Source organism: Ciconia boyciana, chromosome 8, assembly GCF_034638445.1.
Source record: "Ciconia boyciana chromosome 8, ASM3463844v1, whole genome shotgun sequence".
NCBI lineage: Eukaryota > Metazoa > Chordata > Aves > Ciconiiformes > Ciconiidae > Ciconia > Ciconia boyciana.
Window position 1 is genome coordinate 4705151 of NC_132941.1, and position 19535 is coordinate 4724685.

The following is a 19535-nucleotide window of genomic DNA, read 5'->3' on the forward strand; positions in this document are numbered from 1 at the left end:
CAGCCACTGAAGTTTCCACTTAGCTTGCGTTTATGCCAAGTACTTTTAATTGCAAAGGAAAAGGATGTTAAGCTCTCCCATTTGTTTCTTTCTAATTCATAAGGGACACAGCAGTGGTTGGTAAAAGTTATAGGTTAAGCATTGTTCCCCCCGCATCTCACTTAAGGGACTTGCATCCTCCTCCTGCTGCCTCACAAACAGAGGTTACCTACATTGCAAGGGTAGGAAAATTTACGTTGTCATTTGTAAAATACTAAAAAGGCAAGTCATTGTAAACTTACTGGCAAACAAGCATCAGGGAAGTCTGAATGGTATCTAAACCTTTCAAGGCATCCATTATAGCCGATGTTCGGAGTCACCTTGACCAACATAGGTCTCATTTAAGAATGGGTATGCTAGTATTCACCCAATACACATACAATAATTCAGACAGCATCCAACTCGAAGAACTCATCAGAACGGAGTAGCAGCTTTGACTGAAGCAAAATACTACACAGCAAGGAGTGAAATAACTGGAAAAACAGATGCTTAATTTCTACTTATTTTCGGCAACCTTGTTCCTATGATATGTTAGATGAGGGGAAAAAAGCTGCTGAATGCTGCTTAGTAAATAATACATGAACCACAGCTACATCTATGGACTATGAGGGTGGCACTCAATACAGCCCTATTGAAAGTTATTTTTCTTTTGATCAATCTGTAGAAGGGTCTGAAGTAATGTTTCCATATGGGTTTTGTTCCTATTATGCAAGATCTGGTGAACTACATTGTCTGAGACAAAGGGATTAAGTGAATTGAAGTGGTGTTTTGGGCTTAGTAGTGTTTTAAGAAGTGTCTTCACCCCACCTCTTCAGCCTTGGGACAAGAGACTTATTAGGTAATTACTATGCAAATGAACTGAAATGTAAATTAAAAGCTACATCCTAACATAGCTTAATAGCCCCAGGAGCAAGAATTTAGTTAGCTTTAATGGACTGTAATTCTATCCAAAAATATAGTTTATTAACAAGCACATACAATAAATTGCACCACTAACTTTAAATAAAACATCTAGCAAGCTCACCTTCACACTAAGTGACATTTGGTTAATACAGAGCAAAAAAGCAATACACATGAGCTTTCAACAGACACAAAAAGAACTCAGTTGCAATCCAAGTTCAAGTTGTAATCCAAAGAAGGGCACATAAAAGCAAAAGCAATGAAGACTTCACATGAACCTTGCCATTTCTTTCCATCAGACCTTTGGTCTCTTACAAAATAGGTCTGTAATACAAAAAGTAATAAAAACTCTGGATTCAATTTACTCAGCCTCTTCCATCACAAGTTAACTCTAACATTTTGCAACAACTTGAGTAGTATTAAGAGGGAGGTAAGAGGCAAAGATAGTTAAGTCTTGGAATTACGTTCAAGTTCAGCTACAGATAGAGAGGCTGTCTAGTAGCAGGCATGGACTTCAGTGTCATTGTCCCAGTTTTTGCAAGAAATACAAAGATGGTAAAACACATTCTTCTCTCTCATCAATTAAAACTTGATCCATCCTCCACTGACATCAAGGCAAAAGTTATTCTGTTATCAGTGGTACTCTGATGGGGCTGCAGTGGCCTTCAAAAAAAAAAGTCATCCTCTCTAGTGAAAGGTTTGTCACTCTCCAGTCTTCAACTTGGCTGTGATGTCAGTAAAACCTGACACGCTGTTACCACACGGGTGTTACAACAGTCTCGTCCTCCCTCCAGGCCAGAAAAAGGGATTCAGCAGAATTCGATATATAAGAATTGAAGCCAACTTGGCAATAAACAGCTCCGCTCTGCTCAGTGTAAGATCTTAACCTCACCGCAACGAAGTAAATAGAAGGTTTGTAATGAACTTCAGTAAGAGCCCAAGAGAAGCATCAGGCCAAACCAGAAAAATACGCACTTCTTGATATTAGACCTCGTTCTTCGCACAGGAAAGGACATTTGAATTTCTGATCCTCCGGGGGAGTAACAGGAAGGTTCCCAAGAACAGTGCTCCAAATGTAACAGTGTCCATGGTAAAACCGCTCAAGCGGTATTTTTAAACAAAGCCAGAGATTCCTCTGTTTCTTTTGTGGCAGAACAAAAAGTTATCTCTATAAGCAGTAGGGTCCCAATTTTATTAACATGGTGCCTGCTATCACAACATAAACAAAAATTATGCCTGTGCTCCCTAATCACATTAGGAGTTAATGTTCACTCAGAAAAATTTTATAGCAATATCAGTGGGTTAAAGACTTATTTCTCTCATTTATCTCCTGCACCTTTCTCTTTATAAAGCCTAGAAAAAAAAAAAACCAACCCAGAAACTTCTCATGCTCCCACACTAAGCAAAGAGTTAAGATCTATTTTTATGACAAAAAACCCTTTAAAGATGGTAATTTTTTTCAACTGCTGGAATCAGATTTTTTGCAGTACAAGGAAAAATTTATCTCAATGTGAACTAACCTGATGAACAAGAGCAAGCAATCAAAAGTTACCTAGAAATAAATGCATTAAAGAGAAGTCCAAGTATTGTGACACCTTGTATTGAAAAACAAGTGATGCATGGTTCAGCAACAAGCTCCCTCTCCCCTCTGCAACTTGCATAGCTGGCTCTCATGTTAGCTGGTTATGAAACATGCTTACAGTAGAACAACTTCAGAAAAATTTGGACAAGTGAGAATGGAGTTATTTTAATCTAGAACAATATCACCCAAAGATACAGATGAATACAAACACTGTTCGTATCAAAAAAAAAATCAGATAAACGTGAATTTAAGCTGCATTTTCAGTCTATATATTGGCTTTCCTCTTCCTTGTTTTATAAAAATAGGGTATGACATTTCAGCTTCAATTGCGTGTTTAAGTAATTTATTCATTGAACATTCTATTCTTGAAATATCATCTATTAAAGTTTTAGTTAAGATTCATCCTGCTTATAGAACTGACTAAATTTCTTCTGAACTGCACCTGTAGACAATAATAAAGAGACTGATATGAACTCAATAAAAATTAATTAGATTATGGGAAGAAGAAAGAAAATGCAAAATAAATAACTGAAAAAAAAAAATCAAGCGCCACTCTTACTATCTGACTCCTAATAAAACAAATGCCAATGCCTTTTAGCTGATCAAAAGTTTTAACTCCAAAATAATATTTACAGACTGAATTCAGAAACAAACTGTGTTTTAAAGTCTGTAAGTTGCTACAAAAAGAGGACAAATGAACTTCCAACAAAACATCTCCTTCAAAGACAGAGGAAGCCACAGTAAAAATAATACTGAAAATTCCTGATCAGAGTATTGTATCAAAAATTAATATTTGTAACACTACCATATTTCTCTTATAATCCGTTCAAAAAAATGGATTCCGAACTACACTTGCACATTTCTGATACAGGTATCATTGTACATGGGCAATGTACATCTCAGCTGGGTAGTACTGCAGAAAAAGAAAAAAGCTGAAGATTCATTTTGCTGCTTCAGTGGTAAACCCTGCTGGGTGGGAAGGCCTGTTGGGGATACCAACATTGAAACAAATTAGTGAAATGACAGAGTCAGAAATCCAATAGTACAAAGTCTGCTTGAATGTGGCTCTTTCCCCTACTGCAAAGCAGATTTAATAAATGGGATTTATTTTAGAAAGTTTCACAATTCTTAAACAGTAGATGATACTTGCATTCCTGAAGGATTAAGTTCTACATTTCTTAATGCTAATTCAACTCTCTAAAACCAACCCAATAAAACCAGCAAAGCTTTTACAAGTAACATGCACAACCTAAAAATTCCACCCTCAAAACCTGCCTTTTTGGTACTCTTTTAAGCTCTTAAGATACTCTATTTATTGAAGAGATGCCAGGAATCCTGCAGCGGGAACAAATGCTTCTTTGGCAAAAGGAAAACATTTTAATGCCTCCTCCCTTCAAAGTATGCACACCTCACCACAACATATGCTAATATACTACCAAATAAGTCTCTTTATCTTGCCATTTTTATAACAAACTGTTTCATTCATATCTATTTCAGCTTGTAACTACCTACTGCACAGAGTAGCACACTGTGCTAAATCAACAAGTAGTTTATACCTAAGAAATAGTAAAAAAAGAACACATTATATTAAAAAAAAATATATTCCAAAACAAGTCAAGAGGGTCTAATTTTGTATAAACTGTTTCAGTGTAAAATTAAAATTTTAAGTCACACAGGCATTTTGGGCCTTTTTTCTATCCTTTGTCCTTTATTTAAAATGAACAAGATCTAACAAAAAAGGATTCCCACAAATATGATAGCAAGTGGAAATTTGCGCTAAATCCGCCATTAATATATGAAAACAAATGTTACAGCCCTTCTGTGAAGGTATCTATGTATGCATATATACCTATGCATGGAGATACACAAACTTCCCCCTGGATTTCCAGCCTTCTCCGAGGCACACACTCCACTGACACACTTTCACAAATCAGCCAAATGCTGAATCTAGAAAAAGATTAAGACCAACTCTTTGCAGATCTACAGTCTGCAACTGTAAAAATATAATAAATATAGATAAATATTTACTATCGTATTACTAGTTTTTTTCCAAGTGAAACTGATATTTAAAGTTGTCTTCTTCCTGAAGAACTCAAGGAAGCAAAAGGGGAAGTGTTTTTAAAAATAAAAAACTCGAGCAATGAAAATAAAGAAAACACACCCTCAAACATGCTGGAGCAAGACCACTTAGTGTAGGCATCAGTACCAGCCTTCTTTACTGAAACAGAATCTTTAGTCTCCAGACATATCCTAGTTACTCTAATTAAATCAGTGTGGCTTCTAATGATACCAGAAAGAAAGATCTGCTTTTAATATGTGGATTTAAATACCACAGTTAACTGTCAAAGACTTGGTATACAACTGGGATAACTCTGTTGGGGAAAATATTAAGACGAGGAGAAAATAAAGCTAAGTTCTATGGGAAAGTCACTGGGATCCATCAAAGGTTTCTGTAGGCTTAGATCTATACACCTGAATCCAGCTGTAGGGGTGAAGAGGATGGGGGGGAGTAAGTGAAAACTCGTTTGTCATAACTGAGCTTCTCCCCCCGCCCCGCCCAGTTTGAGGAATGAAAACTGCCTCAAATGATGCAACGGATCAACCTGAAGACAGCCGCATTTGAAAAATACTGGAAATCCTGAAGTCAGAGCTTGTGAATTTGTTTGGTTTGTATGATGTCTGCGAGGAGACAGAAGTTAATACTTTTAAAAGCTTGGTATTTACACTTCCGAAAAGTTTCTGCAGTTCATCCAAATTTGATAGGGCAGGATTTAAGTGCCTCTTAGTGTTCCCGACTGGGCACTTCTGCTGCTTTGGCACACGCGCACACACACAGTATTCCAGTACCAATGGGATACGACGTCTAATGCAGCTTTAAACTGGCAGCACTCCTGAGTAGTTTTAAATGTTTATCAACTCAGTAGGTCAAAAGTCTGCAGACACTGGGTGGAGCAGCAGTATGCCACAAAACTAACAGTTGTCCTCCTAGAAAAAAAAAAGGGGGGGGGGGGAGAACAGTTGTCAGTAAAGATTAAAGCTCCAGGCCTCGTTCAACAGCAGACAATATGCTGATTTGTAAAATACAGGATTAGGCGATCCCAACACTTCAGAAAAGAAGGTTCATTTGCTCTATATGAGTGCCTGAAAAGGAAGGTTCATTTGCTATATATGAGTGCCTGATACAAAGTCAGGGAAACACTGCAAGGGTTCTCAAAAACCTTCCTAGTTTCTTATGTATTTAGTTTAAAGCAGCAGCATGTGGTTTTTCTTTCTGTGGAGGGTGTGGCTGGGTGTTATAGCCAGTAGGTTTAACAGCTAAAAGGAAAATAGCTGGGTAATTCTTTGCTTCAGCTTTGCTCGTGTGTTTAAGTTACTGCTTGTAGGCATGAAATAACTGAAGTCCAGTGTCCTCCTTTGGTTCAGCCGAGTGAACGAACTGGGCCCAGATCTTCAGAAAGGACGACTGACAGGTAGTGCTGTCACATTGTGCCAGGTACTACAGCAGGGGTGGCAACATGAAAGCGTGATGCTAGCCTCACTGTGACCCTCCTCCTGCCCCCATCCTGGCAGGGACCTAGATATCTGCTTTAAAAATGTTAAGATCTGTTTTTCACTAACCCAGAAATCACACTTTGCCCAGTACTCCTGTCATCTGTGCTTTTTCAGATACAGAAATCCAGTTCAACGCTTAACTATCCTCTCCTATAAGAGGATACAGAATGCGATACAGAAATCCAGACAGAAGTTACTGGCATGGATGTGGCATGTGCTAATCAGTGCTGTTCAAACGTTCAGGATCCCTACCCTGTGTGTTTTCATGGCCACTGTAAGCTCTTTAGAACAGAAACCCTGTCCTTCACATCTTTCTAAACCAGCTATCACACTTCTGCAATTCCACATAATCTTACCATGTCAAGTGCACGAGCTACAGAGATAAGGATGACAGGCTACCCTGTTTAGATCTCATTTTCTGTGGATTTGCATCAAATGTCAGCTACTTAAGACTGTATTCATTAAGGCATTTTGCAGAACACAGTACATTCTTGTCTAAGGGAAGGAATGATACCATTGTTTAAGCAAGTGAAAACCATGCAGAAATATGTATTTTCAATTAATATATTTTAGAATGTGAATGTAGTGTTCTTCCAAAATAGCTCTAAAGTATGTTTTTGTTGAGTTGTAACTTTAATAATTCCTAAAGGTGTCTACTGATATGTCTATCATCTCATAACTTTAAGTTCTACAATGAGCAACACTTAGCAATTAATTAGAAAGTAGAGCTCTCTAGTCCAAACTCTCTCATTGTTGGATTACTTCAGATAATATAAGGAATTAGTGACCAGCAAGTAGTTTTCCATCACTTTCTTATAAAATTATACAGTTCAATGCTCAAAAGAAATTCTTTATAGCATGATTATAACATCTTATGCCACTCAATATTAAGACTGCAATGTGGAAGCAGTTTATTTTACTCAACATGAAATCCACTGAATTTCAACATATGACTGAAGTGTAACAGAATGGCAAGCTGGAGTATGCAATCTCTACAATCAGATCTTTCTAAGAAAGATGACTTTTCCAAAATAGCATTTATGCAGACTTCTGGCTGCTGTCCAGATTTGGCATACCTAAGTTGTTTTGATTTCATAAAGCTGAATTGCTTACAAATCAGATACCTCTTATGCCACAAGTTCACAGCAAAATAACCTGTGATACAGCTGTGGAAAATAGGTACCATCAACCTGAATCAGCAGTTAGAATCTTCTTTTTTCTTAAAGATCTTCCTATTGAAAAGCAGTTTTATTTTTATGGAAGATAACTATCAAATCAATGGATTTGAGCAGGACAAGAACTAAGTGGCATTCTTGTGCATTATACATACCAACAAGTAATTTCAGAAACATTCCTTTTTAAAGCACCTTTCTCTTCTGCTCCTCAGCTTTAGGCATATGCTTTGTAACAAATGGCTTGACTTGAATTCTCTAAAAAGAACCTGAACATCACATCTGCTTGTTTAACTCCAAGTGACTTTTCTTTAAACCTTCTTTATTAGGTTTCAAACAGTCCTGTACTTTTGTCCAAGTAGACCAGTTGAAATTTCTCTGATGATGCTCTTCCATTGCAGAAAGTGGATTCATTGATATTATGGCTCATGGTAGGCTACAGTACCAACTCAGACTAACAGGGGTTAGGAAAAGAATCACTGCAAAGCAATCAGTGCTCACCTTAAAGATATTTTAAATCTTTATCTACATGAAGGCAATATTCCCTGAACCATATCTCAGTTTTGAGTCCTTTCTATGACTGTACTGTCCAGCAGGTCAGGAAGTCTGTATAGGCTTGTCTACTTGACTTGTGAGTCCCGCAGACAGATTCACAACTGCTACAACCATAAAAACTGAAATATTTTTAAAAAGATGTATTGCTACGAAATGTATGTTACAATGCAGAATGCTTCCACAACATATCTCAAGTTAATTAGCGTGGAAATAAAAACAAGAGTATTTTGCCACAGAACAGTTTAAGCAAGCTCTGGCTTTAGAGCTTTTTTCCATCTTTAATCCTACAGCACTTTTATTCGGTGGTGGTATTCTCCTGAAGTCAGGATTTAGACCATCAGGGGAGGTATTGGTGTTAGGTAGTATTTCCTTCCCAAGGCACAGAAGTGCCATGCATGTGCTGCACTACCACAAAAAAGTCAATCCCATCGTATCAAAACCCTTTGCTATCTTAACAGCAGTTCAAAACAGGCAAGTGTGGTAGCCTTTGTTAAACAGTCTAACAGCAGTATTCTGGTTGTCTTGCAAATAAAAGATTTGTCAACTTCTACATGCAATCATAGGACAGGGGCTTGAGAGCTGAAAGGCTGCTAAGTTAAAAAAAAAATCCATAAGAATATGCTTTGTTCCATAAGGTGTTTTTCCTTCCTGAATGAAACCCCAGTGTAATTTCCTGTATAATTACCCTTGATGCAATCCTGCCATTGGAGTTTCCCTCAAGGGAAAGAGCTTTGGGTAGACAATGGTAAACATAGGCTGGCTGCAGCGGTGGCAGTGTCCCAATGGACAGTGCAGCAATTCCAAGAGGCTTTTGGGTAGTGAGATTGGAGTCAGAAAGTTCAAATCTAGAGAGGAAAAGAAACAGAAAAGGCTTGTAACAAAACAATTGCATGATAAAGTCAAACCAACAAGCATGATCCATGAACAATTCAGAAAGTCAGCTGTCTCACATTCTTAAGACTTTGTCAAAAGAACAGCAAGGTAACACAAATTACCACAATTAGGGTGAAGCACATGGTGCTTTCCATGTATAAGTTCAAAAAGTTAAAAGTGTAAGTTTAGCATCTGTGGGCATAAGATTAACTGGGCCCAAATACCCAGGTGAAAATATTATAGCTCAAGCAAATAATAAAAACCAGTAATATATCATAAAGCATTTTTAGACACAAAGATCATCTAGACAGGTGTTTAGTAATTAATAACAACACAAAATTCTGAAAAGGACATCAGTAGTATTTTACCAAAACATTTCAGCAACTGATCCAGCAGGATAACTAAGCTCACTAAAAAGCCCAAACCCCACCATCAGCAAAAAGGTATCTGAAATACTTAGAATTACTTGAAATACAGTCCAGCCCAGTGTAATTCTCACAGGTCCAACCAAAGAGACCACTCTAAAAAGATCAATACATTCATAATCTCTTAAGTGTGCCCCCACAGTTTACAAGATGCCATCATTTTCACCAAAAGGGACTCCAGGGTCTTTTCATGGGAAAGAGCAATCATTTTCTCAGGCTTGGCCCAAGCCACATAGTGTTTTATAATTTAAAACCAACATGCTAATCTCCATCTAAAAACTGAGACACAGCCAAGACAGGTGAATGAGTTTAGGTGCTGAGTAATCAAGACAAGATGCAGTATCTGATAAATCAGTTTTGTGATATCACACTAGTTCCAGCTTTCAAACACTGTAAGGTTTAACCCCATACACAATGTACCACAACAGCCTCAATTGAGATGACAAGCATGACGAATAGTACATTTGCATCAGAAGGAAAAGGTCACATTCTGTAGCCAAGCAAAGACTGAGGAAAAGTAGTCCAGTCACTTTTGTCATGCTCACCTAGCAGCCACCAAGTATTTAACAGCACCCTTGAAACTGCAAATTTAGGCAGTGATAGATCAAATCTGCTACTTTAATCATATGTGCCACCTGCTTCCCCAGCACACTATTATCTTACACCTGTCTGAAGTATGCATTACTCCTGCCTCACTGAAATGTGGGTGTCACCAGTGGTAACGCACATAGTCTTTAATAAGGTCACTCAGAATAAGATATATATGTGTATGTATATATAAATATATAAAAAGACTACATAGTACAGTGTAGCAAACTAGAAGTAGGCAAGATAGTTTAAAAAGATGTTTCACTGTCTTTTTCAGGTTCTGCACCTTGGCTGCAACTAGATATAATCCTCACAGCCTTGTGTAAGCCATCTACAAACCATTTCTTAAATTGATTTTGCAACGCTGTCTTGCTATTCCCAAACCAAACTTCACCAGCATCTTCAGGAACCACATTCACACGGTCATATTCCAGAAATTATTGTGCAAGTCACAACTGGGTGAGACAAGTAGTTACTGTTGATTCAAAAGATCTTACACCTGATGTTTTCAAACTCCTTTACAAAGACTAGAATTTTGCAAATCAAAATGAAGCAGCATTCGTTATTGTGTAATTTTGGTGCAGCTGATATCAAACAACTAAAAACCTCCCTTCCATATGCAGAAATATAAAAAATACACAACTGAAAACTGATCAATTAATATATGTTCTCTATGTCAGTAAATACATTCTCCACAACGCAGTGCCGTATCCTGTGAACACAGGCTTGTATGGTTATCCCACCCCTCAACATGAAGCGTCTTCCCTACAGCGTATTTACTGCAGACCTCCTTGTATACTTTTCCTGGCAAAGCAATAGTTCAGCAGTTACGATTTACTCCAGTGGCCATGGTACAAGTGACCCCTTATCATAAACCCTCCAATCTTTCCATTGTAACTCTCTACCCTTCTGCTTTCTACTTTCACCTCTAAAGCTGATGAATTCCCAAGATGCCACGAAAAGGGGGATTCACAATACAGCTAAGTCTAACAAAATCTGAATCTGCAGGTTATCATCAGATATTGCTAACTCATGTGATTGCATGATGCATAACCAGATGAGCCAAGGGCCACTTCACAGCAAAGAGTCTGAATTGGGGCAGAACTAAAACAGCTCAGCTGTCACACTGTACTGAAATGGCCAAGGGCTGCTCGCATTTCTTTTGCCTTATGTATAACAAGTCTGCCAGTTTAGGAGTGTGCTGCCTGGCAAGAAGTTGCATTGTTGGCTGATGCATCTAATCTTGCCTCAGGAACTGTACTTCTCATCTCCTATTTCCATTAAAGAGTTTCTCCTGCAAAAAGCGTCCTTCTTTATGCAGCCCTCAAGAAAGAAACCATTTGTAAGCACCACTCAACCTTAGAAATAGTCTTTGGATCTCTGTTTTTTGATATTGGACATTTTTGTTCTAATACAGTATTTCAAACATAATTTGATTAAATAAATCTTTTAAAATATTAATCCTTGCACAGCTCTTTGAAATGTTCCTATCACTGCCAGAAAAGCACTTCCATTCTTTCTGTAATCTGAAGAATGCAGCAATTTCATACCTTTTAAAAATCTGTAGTAGGTGTTATAGAGGGTCCTCATGGCCAGTTCTTGCAAAGGGAGCACATGATCTGTTTCTGTCCCTATAGATTTCACCTCTGCTGGCAGGAACACAGTTAACTGGCCCGATGAAAAAGAGAGCAGTTTCACCTCTGAAACTTGAATTGGAGAACCACAACTAGAAGGACAGAAGACATTTAGAAAGTGGTTAGGAAAAAAAAAGTAACTTTATGGGGAAACCCAGATGACCAACCCAATATGCTTGATGCCCAGCAGCATTAGATGCCTAATACTGTTCCAGTATGCCCACCAGTATTAGATGCCTAATGCCCACCAGTATTAGATGCCTAATACTGGTGATGTATTAGACACCAGTATTAGGTGTATTAGACACCACTAATGTATTAGACACCAGTATTAGGTGTCTAATACATTAGATGCCCACCAGTATTAGATGCCCACCAGTATTAGATGCCTAATACTGTTCTTCAGTGCAGCACCCTTCAAGGATTCCTTGCAGAGTGCAATACATGTTGACACACACTTTCTATAGATTCCCACCTTCTGTGATGTGCTAGTCATGGGACATCTGGAGGTCTTTACTTATCAAATAACATTCAAAAGCTGGAGAAATGAGAACACAATCCCAGGGAGGTGAACCAAGTGCACTATGTGTCCCTTACTTTACCAACACGCTAATCTCTTTTAGCCTCTGAATGCCATTATTACTAAATATTTTACATAGGGGAGCAGTTTCATACCTAACAGTTGGCTTCCTGTATCTTGGATCAACGAGTTGAGAATGGTAATGGATTTCTCAACTATAATATGTGAGGCAAACTACAACTACCCAAAAATATCATTTAAGTGCCACTGGGTGATTCTGTACTATACCTTTCCCCATCCACAGAGCTCCCTTGTAGCGTGTGTGTGGGGTGAGTGAAGGAAAAATGAAAAGAATAGCCTAAGCTACAGTGGGAAGATACCTTAGTAAGTCTACTAGCCTTGTTCTTCCCAAATCATGTAAGGAAAAGGAAAGTTATTTGGATCCAAGGAGAGAAACTTAGTTTGTAGTAAAAATAACAACTCTTTACATGATCCCTGTTGCAAGCTATCATACCAAAGAGACACGCATAGGAAAATTCTACTAAGAGGTTGGGAAAGTCAAGAGGGGAATCGGAATTGTTTATGACAACTTAAATTTGAAGCCAAGAGCAACTTGTTAGGGCCAGTCCTAACAAACGGAACAGAAACAAATTTGTCAGCCTTCCCAGATATTGGACCTAAAACTGAGGTAACTACACTCAACCTTATCAGATGTGAAAGAAACCTCATAGTACTTCTCTGATAACAAAGAATCTCATCTCCTCTGATTAAAGGAAAAACAGCCCAGAGAAACAAGCAAAAAAGAGCAGCATCAAACAGCAAGTCAATAAACCTCTTGTTAAATATTTAATGCTTTCCCACAGACCATTAATGGGGTTAAAATATAATTGGGAATTCAGAGATCCAATATTCCAACAATCCATTCCCCAGCAATCCATACCCAATGACTTAGCTATCACAACAAATAAGTCTGTAATGTTGTATTTTCAAGCTGATTAACCCCTTACCAAGCTAGCTAGAAGACACACCCATAAACTCACTACAGTTTGCAGTTCAGAGCTGGGCCATTTGGTCTACTTTACATAAAGGGTGAGGCTATTAATGCCTGACCACAACACTGAATAACGAGGTAAACGAGCAAACCAGACAATCAGAGGAATAATCTAAGAGACATACACCCTTAAATCAGGATAGATTGGGGAATGAATCTCAACCTACAAGTAATACTGGGTGCAAGAACAAAGAATTAAAAAAAAACCCACACAAAATCCATGGAGGTTAAAAAGTGGAAGAGAGGATGGTCTAACTAGCTGGAAAAAATGGAGCTGCAGAAGAACCCTGGTGAATAAATAACTGGGGAAAAAAAAAAGCTGTGACCACCTATTGGATGCCTTCAACAAGACTGACAGATACCTAGCTGGAGACTATGAAATCCAATCTGCAAAAAATAAGATCAAAATTTATTTTGAGTGCTGAGATCATCACCTCTTACATAAAAGACTTTCTCAGTCAGTCTGACTGCAGGATTCCCAGACAGAGATTCATTACTTACACAATGCAATTTATATTCTATTTTCAGAAATCTAGCTTTATGTTAGTAACAGCAGCATGTCAGATTTTATTCTCTGGTGGATGACCAGACAGAGCACTAAAGCCTGGATCTTCAACTCTCGCCTGACCCATGAAAGCCTTGCACTGGTTACTAATGCGTTCTTGGAAAGAACACAGAAATTTTTCACATGACCGTTATTACACTATTTTAACATCACTCAGCAGATTATGAAATAAAACCTTTGGTTTCTTAATAGTATATATAAGTGCTCTTCCTATGTTGAAAGTGTTCCTTAAAAATAAACTATGATGTTTCAAGATGGTTTCACAACATAAAGACAAATACCTGTTTGGTACACAAATACAAATATTATTTTGCTTACTAAAAATATTGTTTTTAATTCTTTATTATTAAGGAAAAAATTATCATTTTTTTATTCCACAGAAGCATTACAAGAATTAATATCATTGCAACACTTGCAACTTTTTTGGTCTCTTCTATACTAGATTCATAATATTCTCTATCAGAGATACTAGCAGCTAGCCTGACCAGCAATGTACATGTAATGACAGCAGACAGAACTGGTAATAGCTTCACAAAAGGTCAGTGCAAAGATAAAATTATTTTGACTGAGTATAAATAAGGACTTAAAACGTTTAAAAAAAAAAAAGACATGTTTGTTTAAAATCACCTGAAATAGGCAGGACAGTTGGACCAAACTTGTTGGAACATTTCCTGCATTGTCACTAGTGGTTTTGGTCACAATCAATGGTCACAATCAATACAGTTCTATTACCTTTAGGGTCAATTTAATGTCTGTCTTACAATTTACAATCAGTTCTGAAAGAACAAAAGCTAGAAATTATTTTTCCTGAAAAACAAAATTAGTAGAAACTTGAGACTGCACACAGTTCAGCAGAATTATAATCCAACTGCAAGTATTTAAATATCACACAACCAGCTGACACGGGAATATTAGAAAAACCTTAAAATGCCAAGACTCAGCATCTCGCACATTGCAGTAGAGTGCAGGCTGTAGAGAGGGAATTTATATTTAATGCAAGATTTGCTGAGAGCGAGCATACCAGAAATTTATAATTAGATGGTAATGGGGACAATCCTCTTCTGATCAGTTTTACACCAGTAAGGCTCCATTCATCAGTGGTGCTGATCCTAATTTATGCTAGTGTCAGTGCAGAAAGAATTAAGCTAGTGTCCTAGACAGACCACTTTTTTCTCACATCCTAACCACAAACATGAGACAGCCTAGGATATTTTTAAAATGCACATGTAAAAATATACCTGTCAATCCATAATTCCTAAAAAAAGTTACTTATTTTACTTAGCAGGTACCAAGACCTACAAGAAACTGATAGTGGGATGTAAAATGAGTGAAGGAGCTGCATGTGACATTCCAATATATGGCCCATAACTTACAGAAATGTGAGAACTTAAGAACTAGATAGATGCTGCAACACATTAAAAAAAAAATTGTGTTCATTCTTTAGTTCTGGAAATTCTGTGAAGCCTACATTTTTGGCCAACCTTTAAATGCAGCTAGGATTCAGCTTTAGGCCTTACATTATCATTACAAATTCCTTCAGAATAACTGCACTGTCTGTTACGGCTTAATACTAAAATATTGAAAGTTGGCAATTAACACAGAAGATTACAAAAATAAAACAGAACTGGGAAATGCCGTAATCCCCTCAAAGTAACATCAGTTCTGAATCAATCACACACCAAAAAAAAAATCAGTTGTATCATACAGGAAGATATTTACAGGTATGCAAGACATCTGAATTAATTCATACCTACCCACTGCAACCAATGACTTTATTATACAGATAAGATGGGAGGCCTTTCAGATGAATATTGTTATCCACATAAACATATTGCAGCTCCCGAGAACGACCTAAATCTGGGTTTAGAAAACAAGAAGTCAGAAGGAGAAGGGATGACATAGTGACAATTATAAGCAAAGCAATTCTCTTTAATTATAAATAAACTAATCAGACTCAATGTAAGCAAACATACATTAGTACTTCTCAGTTGTAAAACTTCAGCCAATGATTTTATTATGGATGAGGTGAAAAGCTGTTTAGAAAATAGCATTTAAAATTACTAAAACAAAACAAAACCCCTTTTCAGTAGCCCTGAAAATCCCATTATAAATAATTAAAATTTAACATTGACAAACTCCAAAGTCAGTTTGAAGAAGCAAAGGGACAATTGATTTCAAATCTACAGTGCATACTTCAAGTTCATAAGGTCAAACCTGCTTTCATTAACTGGCCTCATGTCACTGAAATCACAGCTTCACTACCTTTGGTAAAGTGGTAAAGACAAACAAGAATGTGGTCTGTCCCACTCTTTCTTTTCTCCAAGAAGAGATACTTGTTTGATTACATTAGCCATAACCAAATACAACTAGTAATAATTTAGAAACGACTTTGTGTGTTGCAGTAAATTACAGAACACAAGAAGATATACAAGCATTAAACTACAGAATATTATACAACAAAAGCTGCGGCTACAAGTAAATGATCAATACATCTGAAGGTGTGCTTCTTACATTATTTCTGTTAAAATATTAATGGCTGGCAGTCAAAAGAAGCAAGTGCAGCATGTTTAAGGAATACCTTCACAGACTAGAAATATATTAATATACCTCCAGATAGGAGCAGATAGGTATCGTATAATTTTATTTTGTTTAGAAAATTGACGTGGGAAAATGGAGCAAAATTAAAAGGGAAAATCCAGGCTTCTAGAAAGAATTGTCAGAAACAAGAATTTTGCTCATCAGCAAGATCTAGTCAGTGGTAAAACTGTCTGCTATCAAAAGAAGTTAAAAACATGCTTATGTGAGACATTTAAAAAGACAAACCAAACAGTGAACTAAAAAGAATGGTCTAAAAGAGTTTTGAACTGGCAAGAAAGCTGACAGGTAAGATCATCTGGGCAGCCCATTTCATCTGCAGTTCCTATGCTGTTCGAGATACTGGGTTAGGAAAAGACATATGCATTTAATACAAAGCACAAACCAAGCGAACAATGTTTGAAAGCCTCTCTGCCTGGGAGGGGATAGCTGCAACCCAGACGAATTGCATTATGAAAAAATAATACAAAAAAGTCTGTATGCCTCTCAACTTCTTAAACTTTTATGAGTATGTTGTAGAAACTAAGCAAGATAAACAAGCATTTGGCTGAATCAGCCACATTGCAAGATGATACCGATATTGACTAATTCTGACTTCCCATCTTTATCAACTGTCAATTACCTTGGTCAGCATAAAGGATAACCAGAGAAATTAGCATAGCTTCTGTCCCTTTCGTAATCGTGGCCAAGAACAGAATAAAAATTAAAACAATTTCCATGATATTTCTATTCAGAAATTCTATTTGGAGTAATGATCTCCTATTCCCTACTATGACAATAGGTAATACAATCCCTTCTTTATTATTGAATAGTTCTATTGTACAAAAGACCTCTCGACACCAATTAGTACAGATAAAGCAAACAATATTTTGAGTGATCCCCCCCAAACATTTGGCCATCTTAAAATATACTGAATGTCTTCAGCTGTCACCCACTTGAATGGCAGCTGTAAGCACCAGAAACCTTAAAAGCTCATGCTGAGAAGGAGCTTCAGAGTGTCACGTTATCAAATCTTTGATATAAAGAACAAGTGATGATACCAACAGAAAACAAGTAGATTCCTTTTCTGAAATAAAGTGTTAACACAGAAAAACTGACTTTTGGTTTTTTTCTTTTAATACAGGCCCTTGCCCTGCAACAGTCTATGGAGGTTTCAGGGACCATAATCTGGGCTTTGTTCAAACCGGAGTCACTGGACATCAGGGGACATGTTCAACCATCACATGCTTCTTTGACCCTGTCCCAAAGACATTCTAGTTTGCAGAGCTATCTGCTGCATCCATCAACTGTCCTGCCCCAAGAAGCAAGTACAAATATCTCTGCTGACTGATGGGCACTGCTGTGAGATGCTGCTGTGCATCATTATGAGCTAACACCTCAAAAAGATGATTTATTTTGGCTCAGTATTGCAGGGCTGAAAATAGTTTAGTAAAGTTCTGGGATATTTTTAGATGAAACAAAAACATTGTTATCCTACAATGAATAAAAATATTGCAATACTGAGGCACTATAACACCATAAAATATTGTAAGGCTGAAAAAGAATCAGCCAATAAAATTTAAAGCAGATAGCATATGCATGGCACACCTAACGCTGAGAGAATATGGCCTCATGTTGCAGAAGCCAATTATACTGAGAAGAGCAGAAAACTATGGGTTGCTGGGGTAGCTTGAATGTGCTACTGTTTAACTTATTAATTTAGAGAATGGAAAAAAATTTTTAAAAGAGGCTCTTCTTGCTCATTTCTACACAGATGTATGCAAATAGGCTGAAAATCAGGCAAGTCAAAAAAAGCCCTAAAGCTGTTCTTTTCATATGCATCGAGGGGGGAGTTAGGCTGCATCTCATCTCTTCCCTCTGTCTTTATCTTATGCTATGTTTAGATTCTAAGTTCTGAGTTGACTGCATTTCCTAGGTAATTAAAGCAAATTTTTGGATGTTAGACAAAATATCTCAGTAGGAAAAATTCAATTCCCAAAGCCAAATAGCCTGTAACTATAAATGTTCCTTTGATATAGTTTCTTTGCATTAAATAACCAAGCATCTTCTAGTCCCCAAAAGATTTTTTTCCAGTTTCAAACACTACCCATAAAGTTTAAATTTAAATAAATCATCATTTTAAAAAGCTCTTTGTATCCCATCCACATTAATTTTTATGTCTTATATCAGTCAACAAATATTGTTAAAAGTTCTCTAAAAAACACGCTTCTGAAGAACTTTGTAAAATAAGGAAGCTGTCCATCTATGAAAAGGCTAAAGCTACAAAGAAGGTTTTCATGTGGCTTTTGCAAGCACTGTACTGCCTCTAAAACATTTCCACTTTCCTCCTTCCAGGCTCCCAGATCAAAGACCTTTCTCCCAGAAATGACCAAATGCCATGAGTCCTGAACAAACCCCAATTCTAATTTTTTTTTCTTCCCCTGCCCCCCCCCCCCTTTTTTTTTTTAACCTCAGGGCCCTGGCATATGCATTCCACATGGCTGAAGATGGAACAAAAGCTCTTGTGTGTCTGCACTGATGCTCTTTTAACCATACTGTGAGGGCAAGGACACAAAAGCAGCATATACTGAGGTAGAATAAGACCTTTGTTTACTGTGCACTGATAATTACTAGACCCATTTTCTAAACAAAAAGTGCACATAAACCCTCAATAAAGTGATATAACACTGAATATTTGCTGTCATAACATCCTCTGTACTGCCAGTACACTTGATAATTTATGGCCTATTTTAATTATATTTGTTCTTTATTACATAAATCATTTTTATTTTTGCAATATCATCAGATTCAAATTTCTGCTTGCAATGGAATTTGTTTTCAGGCATTGGAGCATTTGCTAACGGTAATTTCTATCAAAGGATAATTTATGTTGTAAGTACATTGATATAAAATGATCAGTAGTTCCATCTGCCACTCAAGAACAGAATTCCTAAGACCATTTATTAGGGCAGCATAAAAGCTACCCTGACAATAACAGGGCTGTCCAGGATGCAGTTTCCAGTTCAACTTACACACACAATTTGGTTTTTGTTTGTTTTTAAATAAATTTATTAGGAAGGCGCAAAGGCTCAGATCCACGCAGTCTTGTTTCTTTGAATATAAACTGGAATATTCAACAGCTGAAAAATAATAATTTTTTAAAAGTACTGCCATATCCAAGAATTAAGCGTATTCTGCAGAACAAATGACTAATTCATTATTGTTTACCCATCTGCTTGTTTATGTACCAGTTGTGAAAGAGAGTGGCATCAGGTATTTTTATTGTATTTTGTAAAACTGATTAATAGTGTTACACTTTTTTTTTTCCTTAAGACACATGTGCCCGCAAACTTAAAAGAATGTACAGGACAAAAAACTACATACAAAACTATCCAGCAGTGCTGTGAAAGTACTGTGCTACTGCTGGAATAAATCTTACACCTATCAATCTATGAACAGGAAAATGCAGATTTCCATTACACTTAACAAGAGGCTCTACTGGCAG

At 37.1% G+C, this 19535-nt stretch overlaps 1 protein-coding gene across 5 annotated transcripts in view; it reads right to left on the reverse strand.

Annotated features, from left to right (window-relative positions):
• Positions 1-525: 525 nt before the first annotated feature.
• Positions 526-19535, reverse strand: part of LRRC28 (leucine rich repeat containing 28) — a 57072-nt gene continuing 38062 nt past the window's right edge. For 2 of the 5 annotated variants that reach the window (XM_072870806.1, XM_072870805.1), the window contains exons 5-8: positions 15211-15313; positions 11237-11412; positions 8486-8645; positions 527-5506 (exon numbers count right to left, since the gene is read on the reverse strand). In XM_072870806.1, the coding sequence (XP_072726907.1) occupies positions 5434-5506; positions 8486-8645; positions 11237-11412; positions 15211-15313 (512 nt within the window). In that variant the 3' untranslated portion in view covers positions 527-5433. Of the gene's footprint in view, positions 5507-8485; positions 8646-11236; positions 11413-15210; positions 15314-19535 lie in introns of all 5 variants that reach the window. The other 3 variants (XM_072870807.1, XM_072870804.1, XM_072870803.1) reach the window with 3 other exon arrangements.